Source organism: Thamnophis elegans, chromosome 14 (assembly GCF_009769535.1).
Source record: "Thamnophis elegans isolate rThaEle1 chromosome 14, rThaEle1.pri, whole genome shotgun sequence".
NCBI classification, from domain to species: domain Eukaryota; kingdom Metazoa; phylum Chordata; class Lepidosauria; order Squamata; family Colubridae; genus Thamnophis; species Thamnophis elegans.
In genome coordinates, this window is record NC_045554.1 from 37,498,157 (window position 1) to 37,513,307 (window position 15,151).

Below are 15,151 nucleotides of genomic sequence, written 5' to 3' on the forward strand. Positions count from 1 at the left end.
GGAAGAAAAAAAAAATCAAGGTGGCAACTGTGACTGTGGGACCAAAACCACACTCCTTATTTACATGCATTTACCTAAAGGGCAGGCTTTCAACCGTGTAGTTGCAGCTGCCATCTTGACTTTTTTTTACTCCTCCCTACAGATATCCCTGTTTTTGCTTTCCATTTTGAGGAACTGAACTCTGCTTTCTGATCTCTAGCACTGTTGACTTGGGTGAACAGCTCCAGCGTTCGGTGGGCCACACGAATCCAGGACATCTTCACCGCAGGAAAACTCTTGGCTTTGGGTCTTATCATAACTGTTGGCTTTGTGCAAATCTTCAAAGGTACTGATACCAAAAAAAACCCGGTGTTTAAATGGTCTACATGAAACCCAATACTTTTTAGAAAACTCTCACATCCCACTGTTTTTCAAGCGAGTGTTCTGATGTAGGTTTCCCCAGCAGCACGAAGCTGAGTCCTTGTTGCGATAAATCCCTTTTATTTAATTTACAGTGAATTCATCTCCAGCAAAGTCTCGGCCCACAGACTTTCAAGATAGTTCACAATTACCGACCTTTATCAGGCTTGGAGAATGGCCGGCCGATATCTTTCAGACACCGCAATACTTGGCAAGAATGCAGGAATGAACTAATTGCCTCCTGCAAACTCCACTCCCCTTTCGCTCCTCTTTTATTCCCTATGGGAGGGGCCATTCACCGTCCACCTGTGGCCTTACTCCCAAGTCGACCCTTGTTCCTTAGCTGTTGCCTTTGTCTGGCAACTCTGTGCATGCACACACTGGGAACAGGCTCCAGCTGTTTGTCTGCCTCACTGATGTCTGACTCCGAAGGCAGCTGATAACTGGCCCCTCTCTGCCTCTGACGCAGAGCCCTCATCAGAGTCTTCCCCAGACTCCAGGACTGGCCCATGTTCCTCCCCAACCTCCTCACTGTCTGAATCTACTGTCAGCTCCACTGTGCACTGGCGGGCCACAACAGTGAGCGATATTTGAAAACATCTGTGATAAGCTTCGTGGTGGGCTCCAACGCCTACCTTGGGCAGTCAATGTCAGATATAATCAACTATTGGGAGCAATTTATGTCCTCAATGCACATCTGTTGATCATTCTACCTTCATTCCCACAAAAGGGACAGGACAATTGTGTGATGGAAAAGCTCATCGTTTGATAAATTAGTTTTTGGGAAGATGTCCCATAAGTGCTTCTTTCGAAAGTCAACTGGACTTTGTTTTTCCTTGAAGAGCTTTCACTACTTCAGTTCTGTGAGTAAACCTCTTCAGTGAGAATAGCAATAGCAATAGCAGTTAGACTTATATACTGCTTCATAGGGCTTTCAGCCCTCTCTAAGCGGTTTACAGAGTCAGCATATCGCCCCCACAGTCTGGGTCCTCATTTCACCCACCTTGGAAGGATGGAAGGCTGAGTCAACCTTGAGCTGGTGAGATTTGAACAGCCGAACTGCAGAACTGCAGTCAGCTGAAGTAGCCTGCAGTGCTGCATTTAACCACTTAACACACACAATGTTCTGATTGCACCACAAACGCAGTAGTCATCCTTACCTTTCACAGAGGCACTGAGTTTTATAAATATGAGCATGAAAGTGTAGAATAATGATATCCAAGGACTAATGGTGGGTTTCAAAAAAATTTGGAACCTCTTCTGTAGGTGTGGCCTGCTTTCCGGGTCCACTGGTGGAACCTCTTCTAACCGGTTCGGTAGATTTGACGAACCGGTTCTACCGAATAGGTGCGAACTGGTAGGAACCCACCTCTGGTGAGAACAATTAATCAGTGGAACAACTTGCCTCCAAAAGTTGTGAATGCTCCAACACTGGAAGTTTTTAAGAAGATGTTGGATAACCATTTGTCTGAAGTAGTGTAAGGTTTCCTGCCTAACCATGAGTTGGACTAGAAGACCTCCACGGTCCCTTCCAACGCTGTTATTCTAATCTAAAAAGGGATGGAATTTCAATCACTCAGGACCAGCTGCCATCTTGACTTTTTTTTGACCCTACAGTACATGATGTGTTTGTGTGAACTGACGATGCCCTCACTGAAGTCTGCTCTCCTTGTAGAAAACTATGAAGCATTGATACCAAGCAATGCCTTCAGCTTCTGGATGACCCCGTCCGTGGGACATTTGGCACTAGCCTTTCTCCAAGGCTCCTTTGCATTCAGTGGGTGGAATTTCCTAAATTACGTGACAGAAGAACTGGTTGATCCACGCAGGTAAGTGTTCCTCTGCACTTTGGCCAAGGTTTGGAGAAAGATCAAGTTGCTGTCCATTGGATCCCAGTGATCGGTTTCCTTATTGTTTGAGGAAAGAAGATGAGGTGATACCAGTAGGAAAAAAGAGGAAAGCTAGATAAGGTGGGGAAAGGCTTAGAACAGGGGTGTCCAACCTTGGCTGGAAAATTCTGGGAGTTGAAGTCCACAGGTCTTAAAAGTTGGGAGTTGAACAAGCCGACTTCCACATTAAAGTCTGGGAGTTGAAGTCCACTGTTCTTAAAGTTGCCAAGGTTGGACATCCCTAGCTTAGAAAACTAGTTGTGTAGGGAGTTACACTGCTCAGAACAACTCCCTGCTAACTTCTGCCAAGGCTAATGTTCAGCATCTGGGTTTTCAATCTTCATTATGCTTAACGAGAGTAGCATCTTAAAACTGCCCAATTTTCAAGCTTCTAGGCAATATGATCAACCATGGTAAAATGTTGACTGATTTAACCTACTGTTAGCCATCTACTGATCTACAGCAGCATTAGAAAGAAGAGATAGAAATTGTTCTATAAGAATGCCAACCTGTGCTCTGGTGATTCACCTTTTTCTGCATGTACATTTGTGGATGTGATTTGGCCTAACGTTCACGCAACTTACCGTTGGCTACGATGTGATCACATTCTACCTAATTTGCTTGTTGGTCATAGTCCATGTCCATCAGTGGTGGGTTTCAAAAATTGTTCGAACCTACTCTGTGAGTGTGGCCTCCTTTGTGGGAATGGCTTGCCACCCATGTGACCGGATGGGAGTGGCTTGCCGCCCATGGGACCGGATATGAAGATGCCGACGACACTTGTCAGAACCATCTTAAATTACCTCACACACAGCACTGGCATGCATAAGAATATGAGGTAAACTTGTTTTTTACAAGGCATCTTTGGTTTGCGTTAAAACAACTTCAACACACGCAATGTTCTGATTGCACCACAAACGCAGTAGTCATCCTTACCTTTCACAGAGGCACTGAGGTTTATAAATATGAGCATGATAGTGTAGAATAATCATATCCAAGGACCAGTGGTGGGTTTCAAAAATTTTTGGAACCTCTTCTGTAGGTGTGGCCTGCTTTCCGGGTCCACTGGTGGGACCTCTTCTAACCGGTTCGGTAGATTTGACGAACCGGTTCTACCGAATAGGTGCGAACTGGTAGGAAGCCACCTCTGATGTCCATATTGGGTATTGTTTCTTGGGCCTTGCTTATCAATGCTTATCCAATCCCCCCTTCCCTCATTTTTGTTTTGGAAATTAGGAATCTACCCCGCGCCATATTTATCTCCATTCCCCTGGTGACCTTTGTATACACCTTCACCAATGTTGCCTATTTCACGGCCATGTCACCCCAAGAACTCCTGTCTTCCAATGCTGTGGCGGTAGTAAGTAAAACGTACCCCGGAATTTGACTTGAGTTTGGGATTCATTGAAAAAATTATTCATATTTTTATTTTATTTTTTGGCTTTCTGTTTGGTGCGTTGCAATTTATGTTTCATTTCCATCCCTCCTCCTGACTTTCGTTGCTTTAGACATTTGGTGAGAAGTTACTGGGCTATTTTTCCTGGGTTATGCCAGTGTCTGTGGCCTTGTCTACATTTGGAGGAATAAATGGATACCTTTTTACCTCCTCAAGGTTAGATAAAGTACGATTTATTTCTTTGTTTGCTTATTTCTCCTGAGCATTTTTTAATTTGTTTCTTTATTTTGGGAAGAGGGAGGGGAAAACAGCTTTCCTAGTGGGAGTGTTCTGGTGTGTTTCATGCTGAACAGAGTTTTGGGCCATGGCAGCCAGCCATGCAAATAGCTGTTCTGGCATGAAGTTGCAAGGAATCTCTGTGGAGCGAATTCTGCAATTAAGATGTTATGGACAATATGAATGTAAGATTGGGTGTGCTGTCCCCATAGGGAGTTTTGAGCCGTTTTAGAAAGAAATTTGACAAATTTATAGAGGATACGATTGTCATCCACAAGTAATCAGCACAGTGTAAGCCGGTTGAGAATAGCTATATATTTCGTATCAGAGATCATATACATTACCAGTTGGCTGTAAGTGGGTTAACCTGATCAGGGCAGTGATACTGTTTGTGTGAACTGTTCAGAGCAAAAACTTGGGGGCCACTGTTGGATCAGCACATTGGATTAGTCTCAAAGGTGCTTTTTCAAGAGGCAACTGGAGTTTCTGATTTTTCTTTGAAGACGTTTCACTTCTCATCCAAGAAGCTTCTTCAACTCTGACTGGGTGGTGAGCAGTGGTGGGTTTCAAAAAATTTTGGAACCTACTCTGTGGGTGTGGCCTCCTTTGTGGGAGTGGCTTGCCGGCCATGTGACCTGGTGGGAGTGGCTTGCCGGCCATGTGTTTTCTCTCTCTCTCTCTCTCTCTCTCTCTCTCTCTCTCTCTCTCTCTCTCTCTCTCTCCTTCCTTTTGTCTCTCTGTCCCTTTTTTCTTTTTTCCTTTCATCTCTCTCTCACTCTTTTTCTTTCTTTTTTCTTTCTTTCTTTCTTCCTTTCTTTCTCTTTCTCTCTCTCTCTCTGTGTCAGTCTGTCTGTCTGTCTGTCTATCTGTCTGTGTGTTTGTGTGTGTGTGTGTGTGTGTGTGTCAATGGTGGGTTTCAAAATTTTTTGGAACCCACTCTGTGGGTGTGGCCTCCTTTGTGGGAGTGGCTTGCCGGCCATGTGACCTGGTGGGAGTGGCTTGCCAGCCATGTGTTCTCTCTCTCTCTCTCTCTCTCTCTCTCTTTCCTTCCTTTTATCTCTCTGTCCCTTTTTTCTTTTTTTCTTTCATCTCTCTCTCACTCTTTTTCTTTCTTTTTTCTTTCTTTTTTCTTTCTTTCTTTCTTTCTTTCTTTCTTTCTTTCTTCCTTTCTTTCTCCTTCTCTCTCTCTCTCTGTCTGTCAGTCAGTCTATCTGTCTCTCTCTCTCTGTGTGTGTGTCAGTTGTGGGTTTCAAAAAATTTTGGAACCTCTTCTGTAGGTATGGCCTGCTTTCCGGGTCCACTGGTGGAACCTCTTCTAAACCGGTTCGGTAGATTTGATGAACCGGTTCTACCGAATAGGTGCGAACTGGTAGGAACCCACCTCTGGTGGTGGGGAATGGAAGGGTTTCTTCTTTTAGAATGCAAATGGCCAGCTGTCTGCAAGGAGTCTAAATCCTCCTTCTGGGATGAGAAGCGAAAGATCTTCCAAGAAAAGCACCGTTGGGACAACCAGGACCTGGATGACTGAGAGTCCCCATAGACATATTTAATTAGGTGTTAATTTGGTCTGGATCCACTTCTTTTGAAAATACTTAGTGTAACAGAATATTAATCTTATGGAGCCAAGGTGGCACAGTGGTTAGAGTGCTGTACTGCAGGCTACTTCAGCTGACTGCTAGCTGCAGTTCAGCAGTTCAAATCTCACCGGCTCAAGGTTGACTCAGCCTTCCATCCTTCCGAGGTGGGTAAAATGAGGACCCAGATTGTTGGGGGCAATAGGCTGACTCTGTAAACCGCTTAGAGAGGGTTGTAAAAGCACTGTGAAGCGGTATATAAGTCTAAGTGCTATTGCTACTATGGGCTTCCAGATCAGGCCTGAGTGATGTCATGTACATCATATTATGTCACCAATTATGTGGGCTTTATCTCAATCGTATCCTATGACATCACAGTGGTTTTTAATAGATGCCCAGGACTGGACATTCAAATCCCATTCATTCTTGGGGATCCTGGATTTTGGACTAACCATTCTCAGTAGTTATTTCATCAGAGAGTTTGTGCAGGACAGGGGAAGGGATCCAGAAATTCAACAACTTGGGAGAAATGTCACATCATTGAGAAGCATCTAAGAAATCGTTGATTTTTCTTCTCCTCCTAACTCACCCCAATAGCCAACATCTATGTTCTCCTCTTCCACTTTATCCATCAGTGGAGTGGTCATCCAAACCTGAAATCCATCACACCTGGAAAGTACCAGAATGTGGGAAGACACTGTCCCTCTAAACACAACACTGGAGGTGTGAAATACCTATTTTTGTCACTTGCCACTCTTAAGTAACAAACTGAATCTTTTTTTTTCTTCAAGTGTTAAATATTCCCCATTGGGTTTCTGTATCTTCTGCCGTCAGAAGGAAGTTAAATTTTGTGTTTGTTGAAAGGAGCTAAAATAAAATAGGCTCAGAAGTGTTTTCTTCTTCTCTTTTTTTTTTAGGCTGTGTTTCTCCGGTGCCCGAGAAGGCCACTTGCCGAGTCTCCTGGCCATGATCCATGTCAAACATTGCACCCCAATTCCAGCTCTCCTCGTCTGTGTAGGTGTTTCTGTTCCTGTAGAATCGATTGACATAGTTAATGGAAAGACTATTGGTTTAACTCAAGGGTCAGCTGGAGCCGCATGTGGCTCTTTCATCCCTCTGCTGCGGCTCACTGTTGCCAATCTGCTCCACAATTGATAGGGTTAGGGTTAGGGATTTTGGTTAGGATATGTAGAGGAAAAACGACACCATGCTAGGAGGAGACTATGGTGGGGGAACTGGACTTCCGGTCGGCAGAGAAAAAAGGATGCCGTGCTAGGAGGAGATTCTATGGTGGGGGGAACCAGACTTCTGGTTGGCTCCAGAATTGAATGGGGGACTTTCGGTTAGGGCTTTTGTAGCTCTTCGAGTGTTTAAGGTTGCCGACCCCTGATTTAACTGACTACCAATGAAATACATTTTGGAATATCAGCATGCTGAGCTCAGTGGTAGCCAAAGTATATCTGTATTACTTTTAGCGCAGCAAAAATCACTAGATAAAGAGACAGGTTCAGGTTGCAGATGTTGGAAGCCGAGAGATCCCGAGGCAGATGTGAAAAGAAGGGAAGAGAGAGTTGACGTAAACGATAGTTGAAATAGTGTATGACTCCATTGGCAGCTAATCTTACAAACAACAATTTGTTATAGTATGCCAGTCACATTTTGGTTTCTTTTATTAATTTCATCATCGAGATATAAAATACAAAAAAAAAAAAGTGCAACTCGTTGGGAAAATGGGGAAGGGGAAGAGAAAGAAGTGTAGGTTAAAGGGGGAAAAAGAAAAGAGAAATATTTGACTTCCAACTCCTCTGTGTGTGTGTGTGTCTGTGTTTCTGTGTACACATACATATATAGGGTACGTGGTCACCCAATGGTTAAAACACTGAGCTTGTCGATCAGAAAGGTTGGCAGTTCTGCAGTTCAAATCCCAAACGCCACATAACGGATTGAGCTCCCGTTACTTGTCCCAACTTCTGCCAACCTAGCAGTTCAAAAGCATGTAAAAATGCAAGCAGAAAAATAGGAACCATCTTGTTCCGTGCGCCTTCGGCATTTAGTCATGCCGGCCCCATGACCACGGAGACATCTTCGGACAGCGCTGGCTCTTCGGCTGCATATATCTGCAGATGGATGGGAAAGTACAAACTCTATATATACCATTCTTCATTTGTAGCGTCTCCTTAGCCTGTTTGATCCTAGCTGTGGCTCTGTCATCTTTGCAACCGCTTAAGCCAGGGGTTTCCAGCCTTGGCAACTTTAAGACTTAGAGCCGAGGTGGCGCAGTGATTAGAGTGCAGTACTGCAGGCCACTTCAGCTGACTGCTATCTGCAGTTCGGCGGTTCAAATCTCACCGGCTCAAGGTTGACTCAGCCTTCCATCCTTCCGAGGTGGGTGAAATGAGGACCCAGACTGTGGGGGCGATATGCTGACTCTTTAAACTGCTTAGAGAGGGCTGAAAGCCCTATGAAGCGGTATATAAGTCTAACTGCTATTGCTATTGCTAAGACTTGTGGACTTCAACACCCAGAGTGGCTGGCTGGGTAACTCTGGGAGTGGAAGTCCACAAATCTCAAGATTGGAAATTCTGGCTTAAGCTATTTGAATGGATAAGCTTCTTCGTGTCCTCTACTCCTTGTATTGTGTGCCCACTCCTCCTTTGAAGTCTGCATTTTTAACTGGAGGAAGTTTTTGCCTTTGCTTCTTCCAGAAATTCTCAACTTAAAGAATACACTACGTCCTTTTTCTCTCCCCACTCCCAGTGCCTAACTACTGTGGTCATCATGCTGGTTGGAGACACCTACACGTTAATTAACTACGTCTCCTTCATCAACTACCTCTGCTACGGAGTGACAATAATAGGCCTGCTTGTGCTACGATGGAAGAAGCCTCAGATCTTCAGACCCATCAAGGTGACAAATAGTGGGGCAGTCTGATTTTAATTCTGCTCTTTGGTCTCTACTGGTTGTCCTCGGCTTACAAAGATTCGTTTAGCAACCGTTTGACATTAGGACGGCATTGAAACAAACGACTTGCGTTTATAACCCTCCCTTGTTAAAACAGCTTGGAGGCTCTGATGTCAAATTACTCCACCTTCACTTGCCAGATTGTTAGGTGTTGTGGCCCAGCAGGAGCCGTTGGAGCTGCCACCAGATTCTGACAGCGAGGGGCCCTATGAGTCGGCTTTGGAGGATGTGGAGGACCCTGGACAGGGTTCCGACTCCGAGCAGGGCACAGAGAGGCTGGTTGGCCATCAGGAGGCGCTTGAGCCTTGGACCAGTGGGGAGGAGACAAGGGAGTGTGATCTGGACGTCAGCAGTGGGGAGGAGCCAAGAGAGTTGTTCCTAAATGCTCGGCACCGGAGAGCTAATAGGCGTAAGGAACAATTACGCAGTTACAGGAGGTAATTGCACTCAGCTGGGGGTAATTAGGCTCCTCTCCAGACTATAAAAGGAATGCTTGTGTGCACACCCCTTTTGCAGAAGTCAATGCATTAACTAATGTTGGAGAACAGTATTGTGAGCTTGGCAGGCTAGATTGCTGCCACGGCTTATCTGTGCCGGTTTGCTGCCAAGGACCTGTCTGTCTATTAATAAATTCTGTAAAGTATCTTTGGCTTGGAGTGCTTTAGTGTGGAACGAGGGGGGGGTCAGAACAGTTAGGTATGCCCATGAATTAAGAAACAATAGAGATGAGCTTACTCTTCTGATCTAGGATTCCCCAAAAAGCACGAGGCAAGAGTCCTGGTCCTGATAAAACCCCTTTTATTAAATGAACGTGAATTCCTCTCATTCACATTCAGCAAAGGCCTGGCAAACAGTCATTCAAAGGGGTAATTATGATGACAGACCTTATCTAACTTGGAAAGCTGCCATGTAAATATTTTCCAAATGAGGTGCTGTGCAAAGAAAGACTGGGCACAGAGTCTCTTGAGATTCATGGACAGATCTTCACACTCCTGAAATGAATCTAACGACCGAATGAAGGAATGTTTTCCTGCAAAAGCCCCCTGCCCTTTCGCTCCTCTTTTATTTCCTATGGGAGGGGCCAATCACCTTCCACTTGTGGCTTTACTCCCAAGTCAACCCTGATTTCCGAGTTGTTCTTTTCTTCTGGCAGTTCTGCGCATGCGCACTCTGGGAACAGGCTCTAGCTGTTCCTCTGCCTCACTGCTGTCTAGCTCCGTAGGCTCCTGATCACTGCCAGATGGCCTTAGCCCCCTCTCTGCCTCCAATGCAGAGCCCTCATCTGAACCTTCCCCAGCCTCCAGGACTGGCCCATGCTCCTACCCAGCCTCCTCACTGTCCGACTCTGCTGCCAGCTCTGCTGGCCGCTGGTGGGCCATAACACTTATGTTCCTGATCCTGGTGAGCTTTAAACAATTAGGACTACAGTCTCCACCATCTCCAGATCTACATGCCCATGGCCATCATGGATACCAATGTGGTGTGGTGTTGTCCATAAGTGTGGAATTTGGATTAGCCAAGGCAGAAGCTCTTGGTAATCTAGCTGAGTGATGGTCCAATGTTGTCTATCAGGGACTTAGGGCAAAAACGACAAGTGTCTCTGTACCGTTCCAATATTTTCTTTCCTCTTAGGTAAACCTCCTGGTTCCAATCACTTACCTGATCTTTTGGGCCTTTCTCTTAATCTTCAGTTTTTATTCTGAGCCAGTGGTCTGTGGCATTGGACTGATTATCATCTTAACTGGAGTGCCAGTGTTTTTTCTTGGCGTGTACTGGAAAAACAAACCAAAGTGTGTAAATAGAGTAACAGGTAAGAAAAAAAATAAAAACAACATTGGAGGCAGCATCCAGTATTATCCATGGATTACAAGATAATCGACTCATTAACTCAAGATTGGTTGCCCAGATCCAGTGGTGGGTTTCAAAACATTTTCGAACCTACTCTGTGGGTGTGGCCTCCTTTGTGGGAGTGGCTTGCTGGCCATGTGACCTGTTGGGAGTGGCTTGCTGGCCATGTGTTTTCTCTCTCTCTCTCTCTCTCTCTCTCTTTCTTTCTCTCTCTATTTCCTTCCTTTTGTCTCTCTGTCCCTTTTTCCTTTTTTTCTTTCATCTTTCTCTCTTTTTCTTTCTTTTTTCTTTTTTTATTTGTTTCTTTCTTCCTTTCTTTCTCTTTCTCTCTCTGTGTGAGTCTGTCTGTCTGTGTGTGTCAGTGGTGGGTTTCAAAAATTTTTGGAACCTGCTTTCCGGGTCCACTGGTGGAACCTCTTCTAACCGGTTCGGTAGATTTGACGAACCAGTTCTACCGAACTGGTGCGAACTGGTAGGAACCCACCTCTGCCCAGGTCCTTCCTCGTGTGACTCATATTATTATAGACGTGCAGAAATCTGCCTTAGACGAGGTCAGAATGGAAAAATTCATCTCATTTTCTGGTTACCCTAATCAGAGAAGTTTCTCAATTGATGAACGATCTCCTTATCAAGACTTGGGGGGGGGGCTTCATAGTTCACATTTATGGTAACATCTAGCCAAAAGCTAGTTTTGAGGAGAATGGTGGAAGAGAGAGGGAAGGGTGTCCATTGTTTGCATAATCCAGAAGAATCTGGGAAAAAACAAACCGCTGGATTAAAATGTGGGCCAGGCCCAAATGTCTAACGTTACGTTCTAGGCACAGGACTGAACTCTTGGGTCTTCTGTATGCAAAGCAGATGTTGAAAAAGAAAGACTAAGGTGTGATATGATAGCAGTGTTCCAATGTTTGAGGGGCTGCCACAAAGACGAGGGGGTCAACTTATTGTCCAAAGCACCAGAAGGCAGTACTAGAAGCATTGGATGGAAATTAATCAAGGAGAGATCTAACCTAAAACTAGGAATGACTTTCTCGACAGTAAGAACAATTAATCAGTGGGATAACCTCCCCACAAAAGTTGTGGATGCTCCATTGCTGGAAGCTTTTAAGAAGAGGTTGGACAACCATTTGTCTGAAATGGAATAGGGTTTCCTTCTTGAGCAGGGGGTTGGACTAGAAGACCTCCGGTTCCACCACAAATCCGCGAAGCCCTTATCCGCGGAGACATAAGCGCGAAGACTAATTCGCACCGTTCTAAGCGCTAAGGAAAAACGCAACCCTACCGCGATGACATAATCGCGGAGGGCAAAAATCGCGCATTCCCAAGCACTCAGTACCCTAAACCTAACCCTAAACCTAACCCTAAACCTAACCCTAAACCTAACCCTAACCCTAAACCTAACCCTAAACCTAACCCTAAAACAACCCCCTAAACCTATTCCTAACCCTTACCTTAATTGAAGTCAGCTTTCTGCCACGGCGCCGTTTTAAAGCGCCCTTCTGTTGCCGCGCTGTTGTCGCGGCGGTGATGATTTTATCACCGCGATTTTGACTAGCGCGGTTTTGTCATGCCACAAAGACCTCCAAGGTCCCTCCCAACTCTCATGCTCTTATTCTTCCGTTAAGTTCAAATGCCTTCCCAGTTAATCATGCCCGGTCCAGTCTCAAGATGAGTATGATCACCTAGTTCTTTGATCTTTTTTTCCAGAATCTTTAACCTACTGGGGCCAGAAGATCTGTTTTGTTGTCTACCCTCAGAAGGGATCTCCTGAAGACGATCTACCTTTCACCGATTATCCCTCTCAAGAAATCAAAAGACCTTAAAAAAAAAAACAATGATACTTTTTACAGAATAAGTAGATTTTGTTTACATTATGGCATTTTTTTTTTGACTCGGGAGAGGAAAGAATCTTGATTTGGGAGCCTTTTTTTTTTTAATTTCTTTTTTAAAGAAACGAGGACCCACTCTAGGAGACACCTAAGTGTTTAGCTCTTTGTCCTGAAAAGGAAGAAAATAAAAGTAAAATGAGCTCAGTGGGTTGGGTTTTTTTTTTCCATGATGCCATTCCACATGCAAGTTGAAGTTACCAGCCACCTCTTATAAAAGGCATAAAAGCTTTTGTAAAGTTTCTGCAAAATTCCCAAAGGAGGGCCTCTCCTCTTGCTCTGTATCTTCTCAGAAAATCGAACACATCTTTAAGGAAACACCATGGCTGGTTATTACTGTCCTTTCCACCAGCGGTCACCAACTGGTGGTCCGCGAGAAAATTTTGGTGGTCTGCAGAAAAATTATTTGCATTTTTTAAATTGCACTAAATCGGGGGGTCTTCAAACTACGGCCCCTGGTCCGGATACGTACAATGAATCTTTGTGTTGCTGCAGAGAGTCTCCCCCTTTGGGGTCTTTTTGTGGGGGTCAGAGGGGGGTCAGAAATTCCGACTTGGGGTCTGATTAAGCCTCCTGGTGGGGGGCTTTGGGCGAAGGCTGGAGGGAAGCGCCGCTGGTGGAGAAGAGCCAGAGGGCCTTGCTCCAGTGAGACTGCATCATGGCCTGGAACTGGCTGACCATCTCAGCCCACTGAGCCCACATTTCAGTCCATCTCCAGGTGCCGGTACCTGGCCTTGCACTCCCACAAGTCTTCCCTCTGCTTGGACAGCCTATGCTCGTAGTCCTCAGTGATGTGCTTCTGCTGAGCCTCCTTCTCGTTCAGATCCAATTTGAACTGAGCTGTTTTGCCAACTCTTTCTCATGGTGGCTGATTATCTCCAGCAACTGCTTCCTGTTGGGGCCCTAAGGAGCCCAGGTGAGGCAGGCAAGGAGTTATGAAGAGGTTGGCAAGGCGCCCCTTGACATGACATCGAGTTGGCCACGCCCATCTAGTCACATGACCATTTCCACGCTCAACCAGCCGGTCATTAGGCAGATTATGTTAGTGGTCTGCAGGATGTAAAATTATGGATTTAGTGGTCCCTGAGATCCGAAAGGTTGGTTACCCCTGCTTTACACAGTACTTCAGTGGTTCTCAAGCTTTTTTTTCACCATGAACCCCTTTAAATATATTTTGTGGCCACAGACTATGGCCACGAAACACCTTAAATCATAACATTTTTTCAAGGTTTCTGTTCTGACCTAGGCTTCCCCAGCAGCATGAAGCCGAGTCGTCATCCCGATAAACCCTTTATTTAATTTATGATAAATTCTTCTCCAGCATAGTCTTTCCGACTTTTTCAAAATAGTTCACAATTACCGACTTTTATCAGGCTTGGAAAGTAGCCAGGCCAATATCTTTCAGACAGAGTTAATTGTCTCCTGCAAACTCCACTCCCCTTTCGCTCCTCTTTTATTTCCTCTGGAGGGGTCATACATCGTCCACCTGTGGCCTTACTCCCAAGTCGACCCCTGTTCTTTAGCTGTTCCCTTTATCTGGCAACTCTGTGCATGCACACACTGGGAACAGGCTCCAGCTGTTCTTCTGCCTCACTGACTCCAAAGGCAGCTGATAACCGTCAGACAGCCCTAGCCATATCTCTGCCTCCGACACAGAGCCCTCTTCAGAGCCTTCCCCAGACTCCAGGACTGGCCCATGTTCCTCCCCAACCTCCTCACTGTCTGACTCTGCTGACGGGCCACAATACCTTCACAAAGCTCAGTGAAGACATTGCCCCCCCACCCCTCCATGGGTCTGCAGACCACTGAATGGATTAAGACCCACTGCAGAACTTCACACCACAGTACGAAATACCGCTTTACACAGCACTAGTGAGACCATACTTGATGAGACTGGACTGCCATCTGTCAGTAATGGTGTAGTGTCTCCTGCTTAGGCTGGGAGTGGGGGTTGGATTAGATGACCTACAGGGTCCCATCCAACACTGTTAATCTGTTAATATTGTGTCCAATTCTGATCACCATGATAAAAAAATAAGTAGACTTAGAAAGAGTGCAGAGAAGCGCCACTAAATTGATGGAGGAGGAGCCTGGAGGCTAAATCATATGATGAATGGTTGCAGAAACTGGGTATGCCTAATCTAATGAAGAGAAGGATTAGACGGTTTGCCCTCTTTCCAGATTCTGGCAATGTTTAAATTACCATCATCAATCATCATCATTACATAATAGGCACACATCATCATGCAAAATCATACAATATATCCAGTACCTGAAAAACGTTGCTAAACATTGCTAAACTCTCTCCTTTGGTGTAAAGTATTTTCTCCATCTCTTCAAAATTACATTTGAAGGTCCCTGAGGATTGCATCCAAGGATTTTAACACACACTCTACTGCATAGAGACGCAGTGGCTAAGATCTGAGCTTGTCGATCAGAAAGGTCGGCAGTTCGGCGGTTCGAATCCCTAGTGCCGCTTAACAGAGTGAGCTCCCATTACTTGCTCCGGCTTCTGCCAATCTAGCATGTAAAATGCAAGTAGAAAAATAGGGACCACCTTTAGTGGGAAGGTAACAGTGCTCCGTGCGCCTTCGGCGTTGAATCATGCCGGCCACATGACACAGGAACATCTTCGGACAGCGCTGGCTCTTCAGCTTTGAAACAGAGATGAGCACTGCCCCCTAGAGTTGGGAATGACCAGTACTTATGTGCAAGGGGAAACTTTACCTCTTCTCTAATGAAGCCTCCAATTTTGTATCTTGGATAGGAAGGCAGAAGTGACTGGTCCATTAAAGTCAGAGAGTGAAAGCACACATTTATAGGATTAACGTAACCCAATTTATAGAACCAAGAGTTTGGCCATTCTTTAAAGACCAGTACCCCTGCATTTGCTGAGTTTTTCCTCCAATGAACATCAGAAAA

The 15,151-nt window shown here is 45.2% G+C and overlaps 1 protein-coding gene across 1 annotated transcript in view; it reads left to right on the plus strand.

Annotated features, from left to right (window-relative positions):
* SLC7A10 (solute carrier family 7 member 10) overlaps nucleotides 1–12,166 on the plus strand; it is a 40,439-nt gene extending 28,273 nt beyond the window's left edge. Inside the window, exons 4-11 of the mRNA XM_032231129.1 lie at nucleotides 200–325; nucleotides 2,075–2,228; nucleotides 3,525–3,648; nucleotides 3,797–3,900; nucleotides 6,452–6,548; nucleotides 8,292–8,441; nucleotides 10,128–10,305; nucleotides 12,051–12,166. Coding sequence (XP_032087020.1) covers nucleotides 200–325; nucleotides 2,075–2,228; nucleotides 3,525–3,648; nucleotides 3,797–3,900; nucleotides 6,452–6,548; nucleotides 8,292–8,441; nucleotides 10,128–10,305; nucleotides 12,051–12,166 — 1,049 coding nt within the window. The remainder of the gene's footprint in view (nucleotides 1–199; nucleotides 326–2,074; nucleotides 2,229–3,524; nucleotides 3,649–3,796; nucleotides 3,901–6,451; nucleotides 6,549–8,291; nucleotides 8,442–10,127; nucleotides 10,306–12,050) is intronic.
* The last annotated feature ends 2,985 nt before the right edge of the window (nucleotides 12,167–15,151 follow it).